At 44.5% G+C, this 20,577-nt stretch overlaps 1 protein-coding gene across 2 annotated transcripts in view; it reads right to left on the bottom strand.

The window, feature by feature from the left end:
• Nucleotides 1-857: 857 nt before the first annotated feature.
• RPRD1B (regulation of nuclear pre-mRNA domain containing 1B) overlaps nucleotides 858-20,577 on the bottom strand; it is a 64,995-nt gene continuing 45,275 nt past the window's right edge. Inside the window, exon 7 of one of the 2 annotated variants that reach the window (XM_078057165.1) lies at nucleotides 858-1,000. In XM_078057165.1, the coding sequence (XP_077913291.1) occupies nucleotides 911-1,000 (90 nt within the window). In that variant the 3' untranslated portion in view covers nucleotides 858-910. Of the gene's footprint in view, nucleotides 1,001-16,712; nucleotides 17,932-20,577 lie in introns of those variants that run through there. The other variant, XM_036101574.2, reaches the window with a different exon arrangement.

Below are 20,577 nucleotides of genomic sequence, written 5' to 3'. Positions count from 1 at the left end.
TCCTCGGAACTCTTGTGGCAATTCACATCATTCACTCAGTGATGATTTATAAAGGCACGTATCAGATGTCTGGCACTTATTACATTCCACGTGATTTTTGAAGTACCCATGTCATCTCTGCTACTACACTGTAACCTTTTGGAGAGAGGAGACTGTATCTTGTTCTCTTCTATGAACTCATAACCCAGCTACGTGACCGGCACACATGGAAGGTATGTGGAATTCATTCTAAATTTCCCTTTCCTCCCATCACCCCTCCCACTAGGAAACATAAGGATATAAAATGGTGGAGGGCGCCTGGGTGGCTCAGTTGGTTAAGCGACTGCCTTCGGCTCAGGTCATGATCCTGGAGTCCCTGGATCGAGTCCCGCATCGGGCTCCCTGCTCGGCAGGGAGCCTGCTTCTCCCTCTGACCCTCCCCCCCTCATGTGCTCTCTCTCTCTCATTCTCTCTGTCTCAAATAAATAAATAAAATCTTTAAAAAAAATAAAAAAAATAATAAAATGGTGGAAAGTAAAAGGATGGAATAAAATACAGCTTGCAAAAGAACTGTGGCATGACTATATTAATATAAAATAAAAGAAGCTTTGTCATTGAAAGTATTACCAGAGATAAGAAGGGCACCATATGATAAAAAATGTTTCAGTAAACTATTTTAATTTTATAAACACCTAATGGCATAGTTCAAAATGGACAAAAGAGAAATTGACAGAACTATTAGAAATATTCAAATCCAAATCGGAATGGAAGATTCAATATATCTCTCTCAGAATTTGGCCGGACATGGAGGCAAAAAGTCAGTAGAGGGATAGGTTATGCAACGGTGACCAAAAAAAAAAAAAAAAAATCCCAAAGTCTTGGTGGCTTAATACAACAAAGGTTTATTTTTTACTCACACAAAGTGCAGTGGTCAGGCAATTCTTAGGGCCGTTCTCCTCCGTGCAGTGACCCAGGGATCCAGGCGTCTCTCACCACATGGCTCTGTCATCTCAGTGTGCTTCTAAAGAAGAAAAAACGTGGAGGTAGCACACGTTCTTAGGTGCCTTGGCCCAGAAGGTAAACATATTTCCATTCACATCTCTTTAGCTAGAACTGGTCACATGGCCTCTCTTGTCTCCAAGGGTATGGAAAAGTGTAGTCTGCCTATAACCACCCTCAAAAGAGAAGAATTAGGTAAGAATGAGCATTAATAGTCTTTACTCAAAGGACTTAAATAAATGACACATACAGAAAACTGCATCCAACACCTTATTTTCAAACACATAAGACAATTTACAAAATTTGACTATGACCTGAGCTATAAAGCCAGTCTCACCAGATTTCAAAGAACCAAAACCACACAGAGCATATTATCTAAACTGCTATTCCTTATAATGAAGGTATAAATCAATAATGAGATAATTAGAAATTTTCCATAGGATAGGAAATTTAAAAATACACTTCTAAATAACCCATGGGTTAAAAGAAGAACTGATAAAGGAAGCTAGAAAATATTTTTAATCAATTGATAATGAAGAAAATTCATATCAAAATTTGTAGGTGTGGGTAAATCAGTATGTAGAGGGAAATTTATAGTCTTAAGTGCATATGTCAGAGAAGAGGCTGAAAACTGATCAACATTCATGCCAAGATATTGGAAAAAGAATATCAAAACAAATCTAATAAAAGTAGGAAAAAGTAAATGATAAAGGCAAGAACAGAAATTAATAAAATAAGAAAGCAAAAATTAAAACAGAGCTACTCCAACAAAGCCAAAGTTAGTTCTTTGAAAAGATGAATTGACAAACCCCTGAATGAAACTGATCTAGAGAAAAACATAAATGGCTCCCCAAAACCCCAATATTAGGACTAAAAAGTGAGACGTCACTACAGATACTGTCACCATTAAAGGAAAAAAGAGAATGTTTTGAGCAACTTTGAGTCAATACATTTGAAAACTTAAATGAAATGGACAACATCCTAGAAAGGCAAAATATACCAATTTTGACTCGAGACAAAATAGGAAGCCTACATAATCCTCTAACAATTAAGGATATTGAATCAGTTGTTAAAACCCTTTTCCATACAGAAAACTTCAGCTCTAGATGGCTTCACTGACAAGTTCTACCCAACATTCAAAGAAGAAACTATTTTTGTCTTTGACAATCTCTTCAGAGAGTAGAAAAAGAGTGAGTAATCTCCAGTTCACTTTATGAGGCTAACATAACCTGCATATCAAAACAGGACAAAGATATGGCAAGAAAAGAAAATTACAGGCCAATTTTACTCGTAAATAGAAATGAAAAATCACGGATAAAGTGTTAGCCACAAAAATCCATCAGTATGCAAAAGGATACCACAACCGAAATGGACTAATCCCAGGAACACAAGGTCAGTTTAACATTAGGAAATCCATTAAGGTTGGGGTACCTGGGTGGCTCAGTGGGTTAAGTGGCTGACTCTTGATTTCAGCTCAGGTCATGAATCTCAGAGTGATGAGATTCTCTCTCCCTCTGCCCCTCCATTCCCCACTTGTGCTCTCTCTCTCTCTCTCTAAAAAAAGAAAAAAGAAAAAGAACAAGAACAAGAAAGTCCATTAAATGAAATGAAATTCAGGTTAATTCAGCACATAAACTGATTAAGGGACAAAACCTACATGCAGAAAACCATTTGATAAAAATTTAACACTTATTCATGATCTAAAACTAATAAAAAATAATCTAGGAAATTATGAACAGAAGGGAATTTCCATAATTTGATAAAGATATGTCTGCAGCTAACATGGTAAAATATTGCAAGTTTTCCCTTTGGAGATCAGAGACAAGTCAAGGATGCCCACTGCACCCATTTACTCATTTACTGGTGGTCTTAGCCAGTGCAGTAAGGCAAGAAAAAGAAATGAAAGAAGTAAGATTTGGAGAAAAAACAAAACCATCATCTTTCCAAAGTAACATAATTATGTACAGAGAAACCTCAAAATAGGCAACTATGTCATTTAAATTGACAAGAAAATTTAGCATTTTTATTGGATTCAAAATAAATATATTAAAAGTATGCTTTTATATAACAACCCACTGAATTATTGAATGAAGCTGTTGGGGGAAGGTTTGTATTTGCAGGGTGAGAAGCTCTTCTGAGCATTGAGAGCTGAACAGGCTACTCCGTATGGGAATGTGAGCTCCCCCTTACCGGAAGGGTTTAAGCAGGAACACGATGGGCTGCTGGGAAAGAACCTGGACTCAGAGTGAGAGGTTTGTCCCTTGCCAGGCTGGGCCTCAGCTCTCTAAACAGTCAGTCCTGGAAGGCGGCCTATCTTCTTTCTTTTGGCTCCTCTCTATGTCAGCTTAATCCCTTTGGTAAATTGGGTAAAATGAGCCAGGATTTACGGCTCCAGGAAATATGTGAAAAAGTTTCTAATCTTATCGCTGTCCACTCCCCCCTTCCAAGGCTCTGCTTTCAGAGAAAACCCACAACGGTTATTTCTCATCCTCTTTCCCCTGCCCATACTGCACCAGACTTATCTTCCTACTTCAAGTTCTCAGTTCAGAACACACATTCTGAAACACCATGCTACCTGGTTTGTGAAATGGAATTTTACATGGTCCCTTGATGGCACAATCCGGAAGAGGAGAGCTGCTTTTGCTGGAGTTGGATGGGGCCCTGCCTCCTTGGCTCTCCCACCTTATTCCCTGAACCAGCTCCCCCAACCACTGAGGCACCAAATCCCTCCTCACCACAGAGCCACCAAGGAGACACAGTGGTTAAGCACACACTTTGGAGTCAGATGGTCTTGTGCTTTTCAGCTACGTGACCTTAGACCTTGGTTCTCTCACCTGCAAAGGGGCGGAGCTCATAGGCATTCCCACTTTGGCAGGATTACTGCAAGGGTGAAACGAGGCGATGAGTAGAAGGGCTCATCACCCAGGAGGTGCTCCATACACCTGTGTGGTTACTGGCAGTCTCTGGGGCTTGGGGAAGCCCCTCAGCACCTCTCTCAGGACCCAACATCGCAGACCCGGGGCCATGAGCTCCGCGAGGCCGCACGGTGCAGGAGTGGAGGCCGTGTCCCCCCGCTGGGGACACGCCCATAAGGCCCCACTGGCTCTACTTGCAGCTGGCCCGTCATGGGCAGATGCAGGGAAGCGAGGCTGTTGATAAATCTGTCCGTTTCCAGGATGCCTCCCCTCTAGGATCCCTGCTCTGACAGACACGGCAGGAGGGCTACGGCCCAGCTGGCTACAGACCCAAATGTTGGCTGAGCCACTAGATGACTCTGTAATGAACTGTCCCTCAGGCTGGAGGCATTAACCTTGCTGCTGGCCTGGAGGCCTGGCTCTGCGGTTAACCCTTCCCCTCCCAGCCTTAGGGAAGCCGAGGGCGCAGCCTGTGCCAGGGAGAGCTGTATTGATTACCTACGGCTGCCTAACAAATGACCCCGAAATTCAGCAGCTGCAAATAAAACCTGATTGTTAACTCTCAGTTTCTGTGGGTCAGGAATCTGCAAGTGGCTGAACGGGGTGGTTCTGACTCAAGATTTTCCATGAGGCAGCCATCGAGGTGTCAGCCTTGGTGGTGGTCATCTCAAGACTTGACTGGGGGTGATCAGATTCCAAACTCACTTAGGCAGCTGTTGGCAGGCCTCCAAATATCCACTTCCACGTGCACTCGAGTGGGCCTCCCCCCAGCACGAGCCATGGAGAGACCGAGAGAGAGCGCCAAACAGAGGTCACCGTCCTTTTATAACCCAACCTCTTTACCCGTCACCTCTGACATAGTCTTTTAGCGGTATGTCACTAAGTGCAGCCCACAATCGAGAGGGAAAAGCACAGAGTTGTGAAAAACGAGAAGTGGGGGGTCCCTGACAGCCATCAGGGGCTGCTGCTTGGAAATGCCCATAGATCCAAGGCCCGCTCGCCTTCAGGTGCCCCTGCTCAGACCACCGGGAGTTGGCCCCAACTCCTCCTTCCATCTTTCACCAAGCCCCGAGAACTCAAAATCCTAAAGTGCCCTCAAGTCTGACCTCTCCCTCTCTCTTGGCTGTCATGGTTCCAGGAGGGCCCCTGTCGTGTCCCCCCAGGATGTTGTCACTCCGTCACCACCTCCTCACTGGTCCCTTGAATCTCTTCTGCTCCCCTAGGTCCCCACTCATCCCTTCCACCATTCCCTGTCTCTTCCCAACAGTACTCAGAGAAGTCTTTTCAAAATGCAGATCGGACCCTGTCTTTCCTTGCTGGAAATCCTCCAGAGGCTTCCCCACATGCTCAGCACCAGGATCCAAGTTTCTCTAAGGATGACAAGACTCTGCAGGGTCTGGCTCAGTCCGAACCTCGACAGCCTCAGCTCACACAGTGCTGGCTCCTTTCAGTGCCTCTGGTCACAGGCTTTGCACATGCTGTTCCTCTTCTAGCAGTTCTTTTTCTTGTCCCCTTCACCTTGTTCGCCCCTCAGCATCCTTTGGATCTCGGCTCGAGTCACTTCCTCAAAGAAGCTGTCCCCATGCCACCCCGACTAGGTTCTAGTCTCCCGTTGAAAACTTGTGTTCTTATGGTACTCTGCCAGTCATGCTGTTCCCTTACCGGACTGGTAATTATCTGGCCCCCAAGACGGTAGGCAGCACAAGGGCAGGTTTTGCTGGCTGCATCCATTGTGCCTGTCACCAGTGGGTGCTAAAGAAAGAGCTGTTGGATTTAAAAAAAAAATTAAACTCTGTGCAGATGATAAAACTATGACTTTTCGACATAATTGGTTAGAATCGTAGAACTCCGAGGCTCAAAGGGGGCTCAGAAACCGGCCAGCCAATCTCCTCATTTTGAAAGGGGAAACTGAGGCTCAGAGACAGGGAAGGTCTCCTCAGGTCAGAGTGAGTGAGAGCAGAGAGCAGAAGCCAGGCCTCTGGTGTGACCCTCCACCTGCCATTCTCCATCTGTCATGGAAGCCCCACTTGCCTTCTGTCACAACCTAAACTCACCACTGGTGCTTCACGAATACCAACCCATCACCTCCATCAGCCCTAAGCCCTTGGCACAAAGACTCTGGAAGGTGCTGGCAAAGCCTCCTCTCTGGTAAATTCTTTTCTTAGCTTTGGAACTCCTTCAAGATGTACAACCAGTCCCGAGGATAGCCATTTCACCCCAAATGAACCGCAAGCCCTACTTTTGAAGATTCTCCTTCTGGGTTCCTCCAAGGAACCCGAGACCATTTGAACTATCAGGGACCTGAGATGTTCTGGGCCAATTCCAGAAGGGGAAACTGAGGCCAGAGAAGGCCCAAGACTTTCCCAAGGTCACACAGGGCAGCAGCAGCAGGGCTGGGACCAGAACCTGGGCCTCCTCACTCTCAGGCCAGCGCTCCTGTCTCCACAGTGGGATCAACCTGAACGCACCGGCAGGCTCTGACCTCACACCTACAGATGCCTCTTAGAACAAGGATTCTTTCTCGGCCTGCGGTCGGCCCTGCAGACTCCTGTCACCGCTCTTTAGCGAGAATAACTCTCTATTCGCAAAAGTGGCAAACACACTGGCATTCTAAAACAATCAAACATTCTAAAACAAAATGATATCGCAAACAAACCGGTATGGCAAAAACGAAACACACTGGCATTAAAAAAAAAAAAAAATCTCCAACTGGTATTCAAATGAGTTGCCATCATTTAAAAATGGAGAGATTTTTACAGACAAATCCAGGTTTCCACCTTCTCTTAGAAAAACCAGACAATCTGGCCATCGTGGTGGCACTCTCAGCCTGCTGACACCTGGCCCCGCTGCCTAGCGGTGATCACACACGCCCCTGTCCACGGCTGGCCACACTTCTTCCCTCCCACTGCCCTCCCAGGGCTTGAATGCATTCAAGTTTACCGCCTTTCTTCTGCTGGGTTCGAGAACCCTCTCTGTGAGCATGGCCCACATACGTGGTCACATAGGCACTGTTTGATGCCTCCGGGGACAGAGGGGTCACTACCAATCTGTTGCACGGCTGGTCGAAAAGCCCTAGTGGGAGCGAGAGCTTGACTTGAACCATGGCTTATTTGAATCCATGTTTAACAGGTCACGCTATAATTTAATACCAGAGCCTAATAAACTTTTAAGTGCCTCAGGACCAGGATTCTCCATGCTTGTTTTGGCGGAGGCACATACGAAAGCCACTCTTCGGAATGACTTCACAGACTTCCAGGCCATTGAAATAAAGTCCAGATGCCACTGGATTATGGGCAAACGCGGGGCCAGGTCTGAATGTCCCTTCTGAAATTTCAAGGGCAGCCACTGCAATATCAAAAGAGGGTTTGAAGATCCATCTTTGGGTTCTTGAGCAATGACAGCTCTCGGACATAGTGCCTTTCCATGGCCTTGCCAGGAGCTGAAACTACCACCCCCATGTTTCATAATCCATGGGGGGGGGGGGGGCTTCTTACAGCAATGTCAGGCCACTGAGCACTTCATTAGGAGGCAGCCCAGGGAATCTGGGCAGATGCTCTTTATAGAGTCTTGGCAAGCTTCAAATTTTGGAACTTTAGAATAGCACACTTATCAGTAGTCAAATCTCAAAGCCAACAGAAACACTAGAGTCCGGGACTCTTAGATTGGGGAGGGGCCGTACATGTCTCATCTCCAACGACTCTTTACCTTCATTGAGAAACTCCCGACAGAACCCCAGACAAGAAGGGTCAGCCAGCCTTGGTGGGGCAACCAGTCTTCCTGATGATGGGTCAGAAGTTCTCTTCACTGAAACGTCCATCTCTTGTCGCCGGTTTTATCCTCAAAGTAAGAACCATTTTTATGCCTGTATTCATCTACAGCCCTTGAGGACCACCACGCTTGCCCTCCCCCCATCTGCAAGCTAAATCGTCCTAGGTCATCCACTCCTCCCTGGGAGGTCGAGGCCTGCCCCGCCCTCCTGCAGTTGACCAATGTCCCCCCTTGGCATCTTTTCACAACAGCTGGGGCTTTAAGAGGGTGCAGTTCTTGCTCCAGGACCTCCAGGAAGAAGAAAGGCTGAGTCCAGCTGTGCCACATCCCAGCCTCGCAGGCCCAGAGTTTGTTCAGACTGTTTCATATCCGCACACAGCTTTTAGTTATTTAACACATACTCATCTCGCTTGGCTGACTTTAGCAATATCCATTCATTAAACTGCCATAAACATCTGAGATAGAGTCTGTTATCGTCCAGAGGATACGGATGATGAAATCAAGATATCAAGATGCAGGGAAGTGAAGTCACCCGGTAAGGGCGCCACTGCGCCTCGAACTCAGACCACTGGAGCCGGGAGCTGGTGCGGACGGCAACCCCGTGCTGCCTTCCTTCCACGGGGCCGTCATGTCGAACGTGGGGATGAAGGCCTCTGCGGAGAACTGCAAATACCGTCTTCCTGTTAAGTCAGACTCACCCCAAGATGCGAAGTGACTTGTCTCAAGTCACTCCGTTCTGCAGTGATGGAGTTGGGGTTTCAACCAGGTTCCAAAGTCAGGGCTCCTTGCTCCAGCCTAGAGCACGCTGAGTGGACTAATCAGGTTTAGCTGAAGCGGAATCCTCCAAGGTAGCAATACTACAAGGAACCTGTCGAGGAAAGTGAAATGCATTCTAACCTGGCTTCAAGTCCACATACATCTCCGAGAGGCCACAGTAACCCAGTGAGCCCCTGGGCCAGGGACAGGAGGAATACCCAACATAGGCATCTGATATTTGGAAAGAGTACATTTTAGGAATTTACATGGAGACCTCATTAATTCATAACCCAACAATCTGGAAAGTCATCACGCTCCATGCTGGGCTCACGCACACATTCCATCAATCCAGAGATGGCATAAAGAACCCTCCTAGCCAGTGCTGGGCAGGTCACCTTGTCTGGAAGAATCTTTCCCCCTCCAGTGGGCTTGATGTATACTTGTTTGTTCTGCATAAGCATGCGCATCATATGGCACGCACCTGGCTGCTCTCTGCTCCCGGTGGGAGGGAACAGGTCCTCGGCCTGCAGCACAAGAGGGGCACATACAGACCGTCCCCATTTTGGCTGCGGGATGAGAACCTTGGGCCGTGGGGCACTGATGCTCACTACTGTCTTACACTGTCGCTTTGTTGTATGTTATAAACCCCAAATACATTATTATCTCTGCTGCAACAATTCTCTTTTAAAGACATTTAAATAAAAAGAAAACATGATATACTTCCCCATGCAGTTTTCAGTGTTCTGCCCTCCTTTCTGGAGATCCAGATTTCCATCGGATATCATTTGTCTTCTGTCCGAGGTTGCCGAGGTCTAGTGGTGATTAATTCTTTCAGCTTTTGTTGCACTGAAAACATTTTTATTTTGCTTTTATTTTTATTTATTTATTGTTTACTTATTTTCAAAGACTTTTTTGCTAGGTTGACAGATCTCCCCCCACACCCCTTCAACACCTGTGGGATGTCATGGGTGTTCTCTTCCGGCTCTCGTAGTGTCTGAGGATAAGTCGCTGTCACTCTGATCTTTTTTTTTTATCACTGGCCCAGCACCTTGACTATGATGTGTGTGAGCCCGTGCAGCTTCTTCAGGGTTGTTTTTCTTGAGGTGCTGAGCTTCTTGGATCAATGGCTTTATAATTTTCATCATAGTTGGGGAATGGCCCTTATTCCTTCAGATACGTTTCCTCTTCCCTCTTTCCTTTCCTTCTGATACATATTTTTGGCAGTCGGTGTTGTCCCACAGGCTGCTCTGTTTCTTTCTTTTCTGGTATTTCCTCTCTGTGCTTCATTCTGAATAATTTCCATTTCTGTGCCTTTAATTTCACTCACACTTTTCTGTTGCAGTGTCCAATCTGTGGTTAATCCCACCCTGGTTAGTTTAGTTTCAAATACTGCATTTTCATCTCTGGAAATTTGACTTGGATTTTAAAAAATATATGTCCTATGTCTTTCCTCATTATGTTCATATTCTCTTTTATATCCTTGAGCATTTATCATGTCAACAACAGCTGTTTCAGATCTTTGTCAACCAATTCCATCCGTCTGTGCCATTCTGGATCTATTGGTTTATTTTTCTTCTGACTCCGATAGTATTTTTTCTGCTTCTTTGCATGTGTGATTTTTTTTTTTTTGGATGCCAAAGAGTAAATTTTACACTGTTGATTGCTAGGTTTTGTTGTATGTCTTTAAACAGAGCTGGACTTTGTTTTGCCAAGCAGTTCAGTTACAGACCAGCTTGAGGCTTACTATCAAGTTTTATTTATGGCTGGCTGAAAGCAGCCTTTCCTCTAGTACGAATTTAGTCCAACTACAAAGGCATGACCTTTCTGAGGACTCTGTCCAGTGCTCTGTGTTATGATGAGGTCTCTCTGCTCTGGCTAGCAGAAACTTCCAACTATTACCGGACCCTTGTGAGTGGTGGGGACTGTCGGGGCCATTGCTTTCTGTTTGTTCTTCCCTTGGTCACGCTGACTTTGATCCCACACATCCTGCTCAGAACTCACCTAAGGGGTCAAGGGAACCCTCTGCGGATTTTCGGAGTGCAGTCTCTGTGCAGCTACCTCCTGTTACTTCTCCCCGCAAATCCCAGCCACTGCAACCTTCCTGAACTCTGATGTCTGCCTCCTCAGTTCAGTGATATGGGGCGCCTCTGGCTCCCAGCAGATTGGGAACACCCTCAGTGAGTAAGATGGGGCAATCAACTCTCCTTATCTGTTTCCCTTCTCTCGGGAACTCACAGTTCTGTGCTTCCTGATGTCCAATGTCTGGAAACATTTGTTTTACATATTTGAATGTTTTTCCAGTAGTTTATGGCAGAGGGCAATTCCCATAGCACTTGCTCCTTCACAGGTGGAACTGAAAATCTCTTACCCTAGTTGTTTTCATTTGGGGTTAAATTTCAAAATATCATTTAACTAATAGACGGTGACTTCACTAAAGGTTGCTAGAGACCTTTAAAAGAAAATTGTGTTTGGAGTTAATTCATGAATATTCTTGAGTTTTACAACTCTCAGGAAGCCAGGCTCTGTGAAGATTTTATGAAAAGCTGAGCTGGGAAGAGATCTTCAAGGTTATTGATCAAGATACGCCCATTACTTAACTCAAAATGGATCGAAGACCTATATATAAGAGCTAAAAGTATAAAATCCCAGAAGGAAATATAGCAGTAATTCTTCATGACCTTAGATTTAGCAATGTTTACTTAGATATGACATCAAAACCACAAGATGCAAAAGAAAAGATAATGGAATGCATCAAAACTACAAACTTATGTATATTAAAGGACACTACCAAGAGAGTGGAAAGACACCTACAAGATGGGAGAAAAAATTGGAATCATGTACCTGATAAGGGTCTAATATCTAGAATATATAAAGAACTCTTAGAACCCAACAACAGAGACAACCCAATTCAAAAATGGGCAAAAGGGGCACCTGGGTGGCTCAGTCGGTTAAGCATCTGCCTTCAGCTTAGGTCATGATCTCAGGGATCCTGGGATTGGGCCCCGAGTCGGGGCTGCCTGCTCAGCAGGGAGTCTGCTTGTCTCTCTGCCCCTCCCCCTGCATGTGCTCACTCTCTCTCTCTCAAATATATAAAATCTTTTTTAAAAAGTGGGCAAAGGACTTGAATAGACACTTCTCCAAAGAAGGCAACAAGCACATAAAAAGATGCTCACTGCCATTAGCCAGTAGGAAAATGCAAATCACTTCATACCCACCAGGATGGCTCCTATTATGGGTTGAATTGTGTCCCCTCCTAAAAAAGATAGGTTAAAAGCCTAAGTCCCAGTATCTGTGACTCTGACCTTATTTAAAAATAAAGCCTTTGCAGGTTTAATCAAGTTGAGGTCATCAGGGTTGGCCCTAAAAAGAGGTAAATTTGGACAAAGACATAGGGGGAATATGGCCATGTGAAGACAAGGCAGAGATAAGAGTTATGTTGCCACAAGCCAAGGAATGCCTGAGCCACCAGAAGCTGGAAGAAGCAAGGAAGGAGCCTCTCCTAGAGGATTTGGAAGGAGCATGGGCCTGCAAACATCTCACAAATATAAGACAATAAATTTGTTGTTTTAAGCTACCTGGTTTCTGGTACTTTCTTGTGGAGCCCCAGGGCACAAATATAGCTATAATTTTTAAAATGGAAAATAAAGTGTCGGCAAGTGTGATGGTTATGTATCAACTGGGTTGGGCCACAACGCCCAGCGCTTTGGTCAAGCATTACTCTGGATATTTCTGTGAGGGTGCTTTTAGCTAGAGAATAACATTTAAATTGAAGGATCAGATGACCCCTCTACATGGGTGGGCCTCATCCAATCAGTCGAAGGACTTACAAACTAAAACAGATTGTGCAAGAAATGCTGCCAGCAGACTGCCTGTGGACTCATAGGCAAATCTTTCTTGGGTCTCCAGCTGCTGGCCTACCCTACAGATTTTGGACTTACCAAGTCCCCCACAATTGCATGTACCCATTCCTTAACACTTCTCTCTCTCTATGCACACCTCCAGCTCTTAAGCTTTCTCCTCCTCAGCACTACACCTTGAGGAGGGCCCTCGCCTTCTTGGTTAGGATCTGAGATGACTCCATGCCAGTTCTCTTGCATACAGCCCACCCTAGTCCTTGGGAGACAGACATGCATCCCTTGCCTGACAAACTCTAGAAGAGGCTGCACCCAACCCAGCCAACCTCTCCCTTGCTCCGTCATCAAAGCACCTTGCTACTGGCATCCCATCCTTTAGGTTTTTTCCAGGCAGGGGTCCGTCCTGTGCACTGGATTGTCACCCTACAGGAGATACATACTAAGTTCCGCTGAAGCCCTCTTCCCTAGCCTGAAGGTAAGGGGCAGCTGGTATCCACTCCTCTCCCTTGGGGGACTCAAAACATCAACGGCTCTCTTCCAAGAAATCCACACCCCAAGTCCCCCTCCTTCAACTCTAACTCTTGACTTTTTTCTACCCTCCATGTGAGTGAGGAAGTTTAAGTGGGCTACAGGTGTTTTACCATCTCCATTGTAAACACAGCATATGGTACAGGCATGTGGGATCTATCGCTGCCTTCCAAAAAACATCTATTTTAACATCTTGTTGTATGAGCATTTAAATACCTACATTCATTATTGAATATAGTATAGCTACCGTCGAACCCCTAATTTAGCCCAGACATGGCACTAGGCCCTTTTTAAAAACTCCACATTTAAAGTTATTAATAGGTATGTTAATTATAATATAATAATAGGTATGGTATAATAGGTATAATAGGTATAATATGGTATAATAGGTATAATAGGTATGTTAATTATACCACTTACAATTCTATAACTAAGAATTCATCCAGATAACTGGCATTCAAAAATCTATGGAGTGCATTCATTGTGTGGGCACTTTAGTAAGATTCTCAGTAGGAGGAAATCCTCTGAAAACCTGGGCGTATTGAACTTTGGATCTGGAAAGGACTTCTGAGGTTACTCAGTCAACCCCCCCCCCCCCACCCAATTTGTTCCCTTTAAGCAGCAGCTAAGGTCTCTAAAGGCTAAGGGACTCAACCAAGGTCATCACATTGAGATCAAATGTGGGTCATCACTTGCCACAACTGCCTCCTATTTATTAAATTCTGATTCGTACTGCTAATTTTAATGTTTATCCAACCAGCGGTAGAAATGAAATTTTAATGAAAAATAACTATTTCCGAGTCTAAAAAATTGAACCACCTGGGCTTTCAACACTACATGAAGCTATGTGAATCCCAATCTACTGTACAGGAGAATAATGGATTCTTAATTGAAACTGTGCCTTAGAGTGGAAGAATGATTTTTAAATGAAAAACCCCACGGAGGTGGTGATGAGAAATGAGTTTAGCCAGATGAATGGTTCTGGCAGAAAATAAGACAGCAAACCAGGCTGGAAAATAGCTTTTTCTTAAAGATCTCAAATATACCAAATGCAGATTAATTTGTGCCCAGTGAACAGTGTTTACTCCCATCTTCCTAGTCCTGGCCCTGTATCTTGTGTTCTGATCCTTGTAGACTACAATCTCCAGGGTTCCATATATGCTCCCCTCTTTTTTTAAAAGTAACTGTATACAGCACAACGGTGGTATTATTAACTTATCTAACAAATGTTCCTGGGAACCTAGGATTTGCCATTCAGCGTTCTCAGACTTCAGTCCTGCGTTTTTCTCCCGCCAACAAAACCACCACAAGCTTTTAGGGCTGGCAGAGAACCCAGAAATAATTTAGTCCAATACCACGTTTCAGAGGTAAGAAAACGGAGGCAGAGAGGAAGTACCTGGCCCAGGAAGGTCACAGAGAGTTAACGACTCTAATCACAAAAGTTAAGCATTTTGACAGATTCATGAACTCTTTCTTAGGCAGTTCCATCTTCAGCTTTCAGGAGCTCGCAGTCATATTTTGTAGCCTGAAGTGCTAATTAAACCCGAGGAATTATGGACTTACTATTTATAGGTAGGAGTGGAGGCATTAAGTAGGCCATGAAACCTGGGGACACAGGAGATTCTGTCTCCTGAGATTCACGTATCTCATTCAACCTTTGTATTTTAAGGCAGAACTTCAGCAATGCATAGTTTCAACTCCTCTGATTCTGAACTTGGCCTTGAGCTGCACTTCAGTCTTGAAGGACCACAGCTACTGCAGCCTCCTTGCATTCTGAGATGGGGAACCCCACTTTTTCTGGCAAATATTGCCATTATCCAGTGGAAAGGTTAAAATCAGCCTTCCAAACCGGTTACTTCAAAAGGCTGTATTTCAAACTGTTTTTCTATTATTTCAAGTATTCACCAACAATGCTCAGCCAATATGCTTTCACTGAGAGTGAAAGGAAAAGAGAAAGGAAACCCACAAAAATGTTTTTAAAAGACACGCCACTTGGATTTATGATTATCTCACATTTTTCTTCTTTTTAACTGTTCAGAATGCCTTTCACTGGATTGCCAAAATCAAATCTCTCTCTGGAGGCCCAGCAGTGTGAACAAAAGCGCTGAAATCAAAGAACTTCCAGGTCTGAATCTGTCAGAGACTGTGGTACTGGGGAAAAAAGTCATTTAACCTCTCTCCATCGGTTCCCACTTCTGTACAATGAGGAAAAAACTATGGAGGTACCTCTCCAGGGCACTGTGTGGATTGGCTAATTAAAGCTAATTAAGCCCCTGGAAAGAACTAGAAAATACTATATAAGTGCCGAGTATTTATGGGCCACTAACAGTCACAAAACTCCTAAGGGACGAGATTCTGTGCAGACAGCACAATCTCTACTGGTGATTACTAATTACCCACTGCTTACAAAGAAAGCATCGGGTGTTCTGTAACAAGGCAGGGAAAAGAAATATCACACGATGTCATTCAACAACACCATCTTTATTCAAAAATATATATCTATGAGACATTTCAGAATATACTGCTGCCGCCAATGACAGCCTATACTTCTAAATAAAGTCCTAAATTAATATACAAATTTAAGCTTTAAAAATATTCTTTAAGAAAAAAACAAAACAAAACAAAGAAGGATGAAGACTTTCTGAGGAATATGACCTAAAAGGAAAGGTCCTTTGAGGCCTATGGATGCCCTAAATAAAGAAAAAACACAAAAAAACCCCACCCACCCCACCCCACCAGATCACCTCATACATACAAGGAGAAGAAAGGTTCATTTAAATTAAACAAATGAAGTAATAAGCACACTTGGGGAGGATACGGGAGAATTAAGATTTAAAAAACAAAAGCATTTCATTAAAAAACAAAACAAAACAAAATAAAAAACCCAAAACTAACTTCCTCATAGGAAGTCCACTAGTAACAGGTGTTAGGAGGCCAACACATTCATTTACATAATTGCTACAGTTTCATTTTTTGCTCTTGCTGTAATAATTATGCACCAAGTGCTGGTCAAACTCAATCAGATAAAACATAGCAGTGGGTGAAATCCATCATGTTTTAACATTTTCAGCTAGCTGATCAGAGCAAACATCTACTATACCCTTTTGATTCATGGCTAGTAAAATTTTGCTTCCTCGGTGAAAGCACAGAGAATGTCCAAGATGGGTCTGTTCCAAAGCAAGCTCACGCACAGGACTAAAGCAGCACACCATATGGGGAGGGGGCGCATGTGCAGAAACAGCGAAGACTAGAATTGATCTTGCAATTTTAGTAAAGTCACCTACTGCCCTATGGCCTCTGGGAAGAAAAACTTTATAGTTAGAGACTCATTAATTTAATGACAGGACAACAGGCAGTGTCAATAAGCAAACAACACACGGTCCATATTCAAATCCGAAAAACACCTTAAACGCTACTATGTTCTACACAGAGTTAAACTGAACACCTGCTAGACTTTTCGTCGTTCTCACTTCATGGCAGGCCGGACAGCTTCTTAAAGGAAAGCCTGCCACACGTTTAAAACACAGGCTATGTTTCAACATGTTTAACATGTAAAATTACAAGTAATTGGCTTTTTGGTAATCCTGAAAATAACAACTCAAAATAATGGAGATTCTGAAGCCCACCCCCCCCCCCCCCACTGAATTCCTTTTTATAGCTTCTGGATTTCAGCCTCTGGGCTCTGACTCCTATTATACTCTTGGGGCAAATTTTTTTCTGCCCTTTCCAATGTCAAAAATAAGCCTGCCAAATCAGAATGATTTACAGTTAGCAGGCCTAAGCTTCACTAAAAGCAAGGTAAAAATCCTCTCTTAAGTACATTATATAGTCATAATGTCAGCTGGCATGATAATGGAATTAAAACCCAAAATTAAAATCCCTGACTTCCCCCCTTCCTCTGCCCGAGATGAGCTATTCAGTAACCGCCGATCAGAGTATTCCTCCTCCCCCAGGCACAAGGACACGTGCAGTGGCCAGTGGCGTAAACATGCACAGAGTGTCGTGTTCGCAAGGGAGATATTCAAGTCTACTCACCATACTGTAGACACGCGCCCAGTGAAGTAAATGTTAGTGTGAGCCCTGCTCCCCAAAAGACATGGGTCGAAAAAGCAACACCTGTGCAGAGCCCAGACTCTTAGTAAGCCTTTAGCTTTTGGGGTCCGCCAGTACCATTTCTAACAATTGCCTTCACAACCGATTAGGGCCAAGAGATCAGGTTTTTAGGAACGTTTTCTCTGACAGTGGGTGCCTGGGAAGGTTGTTTGTAGGAACCTGAAGCAAATAACTTATTTTTAACTCATGCTTGTGATCCCTGTTACCCTTGTTTCTGAACTGTGACTTTATGTTCCAGATCAGCATTGAATCTTATTGCTAGATTCCCTAGTCTGCTTACAAAACAAATGCACCTCACCTCACCTTTGACTATACACCACTAGAAGTAAGGGAAAGGAAGGATGAGATGTGGCAAACTCTTTATGGCAAAGCTGCGTGACGGTTGCTCCTCCAACCTTCAGGGTGGATGGTAGCCAGGAAAGTCAATGACTCCAGAGCGGGTCCTTCAGTGGAGGCCTGTACTGAACTTGAACAGCCCAGCTCAAAAAGAGAAGCTGCTTTCATGACACAATGCTGTCATAAGCGACAAGATTCTTCCGAAAGCTTCCAGAAGTACACATGATTTTCATAACTTCTTGGGTGTAAAGAAAGAGCTAAGAATGGAAAACCGACAGGGGCATGAAAACATGAAGTGGGAGAGTTTGTATTCCTTCCACATCTGAATCTAAACTGGACTCCACTCGCCACTGTTCTGAATTGTGCTCAACAAGAGAGGACGGAGAGGAGAATCAGAGTCTGTGGTTCTTTCTTGAGGCTGCGGGACCGGGATGAAGGAGGGACAGAACCAGGGGCCACAAGGTTATTTCCAACCATGACTTGCCCTCTTCTTTCTGCTGGTAGAGATGGGAATCTGGGGCATGACACCTGTCCTAGTCAGTTGAAAACAGGTCACCAGCAGAGGGCAGGGGGGCCAAGCCTCCTGTGACGTTGGGCAGCAATGAGAGGTCTGGCAAGCTCTGAATATGGGACTTCAGTTCCTTGCGGACCTGGGTTACCCGAGCAAGCTTCTGTTTATATTCCTAAGGAGACAAAGAGAAGACAATGCAGTTAAGTCTGTGTGTGCTGATGGTCAGGCTTAAGGAGCCAATACAGATACTCTCAGCTTTCTTGCTCTACATTCTCCCCACCAGACCGCCCCTCCCCTCCTTCAGCTAAACTACAATGTTCGGGTTCTCAAAAGGAAAAAAACTTGACATAAAAAAGGAAAGCAGAGTTCAATACTGGCAACAGTGAATTAAATGGTATTTAACTTTGCACTTGAGATTTGGAAGTAAAAGCAGTGACACTTTGTACTTGCATTCTCTTAATTGGTTCTTATCTATTTCAAAACACCTTACAAAATAAAATACAGACGCTCAGGCTTTTCCAGTTATCTTGAGGGCTCCACCTAGACATGCCTAGAAAAATCACTATAAAGCTATACTTTGTGTTAAACTGAGAGAGTAACCCAGATCTATCACCTATCACCAACAAGCACCACAGAAGCTTGAAATCCCCACTGCCACTACCTGCGTCCAGGACTTCATTTCACACCTGAGCAACTGCTGCGAGGCCTGGAGAAGGCCTTCTGGGAGGCTCCCCAAAACACGCCAGGCTCATCTTCCGGAAGCCCAGCTTTCATCAAGCTACTTCCTTGAGAAAGTGAAGCATGGCCCCACACTCTCTCCATGACTGCTCAGAGCTCCAAATCTGCTAAGATTAGCTCGTGCCCAAATGTATTTCCCACAGCTTCCCAACCCCCTATGCACAGGCCACTGCCTGTGCGCGCCATTGGTTTGGGATTCCCCTCAAGCCTGGAGGGGGATCTTTCTTCTCCTGGTCTCAGTGAAGTTCTGCCTCCCCGTCTCTCCAGGAAAAGCTTTTCTCCTCATCCAGAAGACTGGTCCCCACCTCCACCCGTTCTGGAGCCCTCCTGCGCACTGAGATGCATCTGAGCCCCTAACAGGCTGCTCTGAGGTGCTCTCTTCATGCATGTTAGACTTCTATGCTCCTCTAAAATAGGACTTCCCTGATGACAGGAACTTGGTATACTATTTTCTGTCCTCCCAGCAAAAGGCACTCTTGGTAAATCTGTATGGAGTAACAACCCTGGGCCTTGTGAGGTCTGTTTATGGACCGCCCCTCCCCTCCCCGTGGGCTGGTTTTTTTTCCTCTAGCTGTGTCACCCTCCTCAGTCCTTCTGCAAAGACAGAAAGTTCCTGAGGATAGATCCCTGCTGACTAAAGCCTCTCCTGCAGGAATGTAACAGAAAGCACTGGGCTATGAGTCAAAGACCTGGGTTAGTTTTGGCTCTGGCTCTAACTTGCTATGTGACTGTGGGTGTGGTCCCTCTCTTCCTTTGTCCTCACCTTCATCTGAAAATGAAGGAACTGGCCCACTCATAAGATTGTTCTTCAGGTTCTAGATTCCTTTGTACCAGATACCTTCTACACACTTAGAGAGACAGAGAGTTTGAGGGCATATGCTTAAACACTCCTGGGAAGAACGGTAAGACAGGAAACAGGTTAAATGAAGAACACTTAGTTCAAGTTGTAAAGACAAAGTCCAAGAAAGGAGGGGGAGAAGAGATATGGAAGTATGGGCAGGGAGGCTCTGTGCCCACATTAGCGTGGGCAGTCAAGGCTTCCATCTGAAATGAGAGCTGCTCACACAAGCCATCAGATGAAGAGTCAGGGGAAGAAAGTAAGCTTTCCTGGCATCCCATTTCTTTCCTTTGTAGACTTAACACAACCAAAATAATGACTTATGTAAATTATAAATACTGACTCCCCCCATTAAATTAGTGAGCTTCAGGAGGCTAAGACCGAACCCATCTGCTTTACCCATCATCCACCACGACCAGCAGTGCCCTGGAAACAGTAGGTGTCCAACAGTTGCCCAATAAATTAACAATACATAAAACATAACATTACAAGCATACCACATTAAGTAATCAGCGTTCATTCTTGAAACTGAAAACTAATTTCAGATCTGAGGATCTAAAATGTCAAGGTTCCCTGCCCTTCCCTCTGCAAACATTTTTCTTCTTTGGTTTTATATACTTCAAGGGACATTAACAGAGAAGACCAATTCTCTATTACTGAACATGAATTCGTTTAATGAGCTTCTCCTGAATTCTATGTACAAAAAGGATAAAATAGTCACTAAGCAGTTACCCCTTGCTCCCTGCCCAAATCCTCTGACCAAAGCTGACCGATGAAAGCCACCCTGACTTGGAGCCATCACTCCTGCAGCTACAGAGGACTTCAAGTCAAGGAATTCCTTAAAAACAGTCTGAAGATCATGAAGTCTCTAACGAGCAGCTCTGGGGTCAGAATCCAAGACTCTGCACTTCAGGGACCCTCACACTAACTTAGCAAGTCCATCTGAGTTTAAAAGGGAAGACAGGTGATCTCATTAGACACCACCTTAAGTTCAAATAATCCTCTCCTAGGCAATCTTTAAAAAAACAAACAAAAAACATTTGTTCCTGTTTGAAGGTAGGGAGGTTGGGAGGAGGTATCTCATCATGCTTAGGCTGCTATTATATTCTAAATATCATCAAAGAAACTTCATTTTAATTAAAGGAAACATGTTCCCCATTAAAGTCCTCTCTTTGGGCCACTCTGAAAGCTGACAGATCCCGTACACACCTCCTCATGCCACTGGGTTACTCTTTCCATAGG

The sequence above is a fragment of the Halichoerus grypus genome, chromosome 10, assembly GCF_964656455.1.
Source record: "Halichoerus grypus chromosome 10, mHalGry1.hap1.1, whole genome shotgun sequence".
In the NCBI taxonomy this organism is placed as follows: Eukaryota; Metazoa; Chordata; class Mammalia; order Carnivora; family Phocidae; genus Halichoerus; species Halichoerus grypus.
This window is presented reverse-complemented; position numbering and strand designations above follow the sequence as displayed.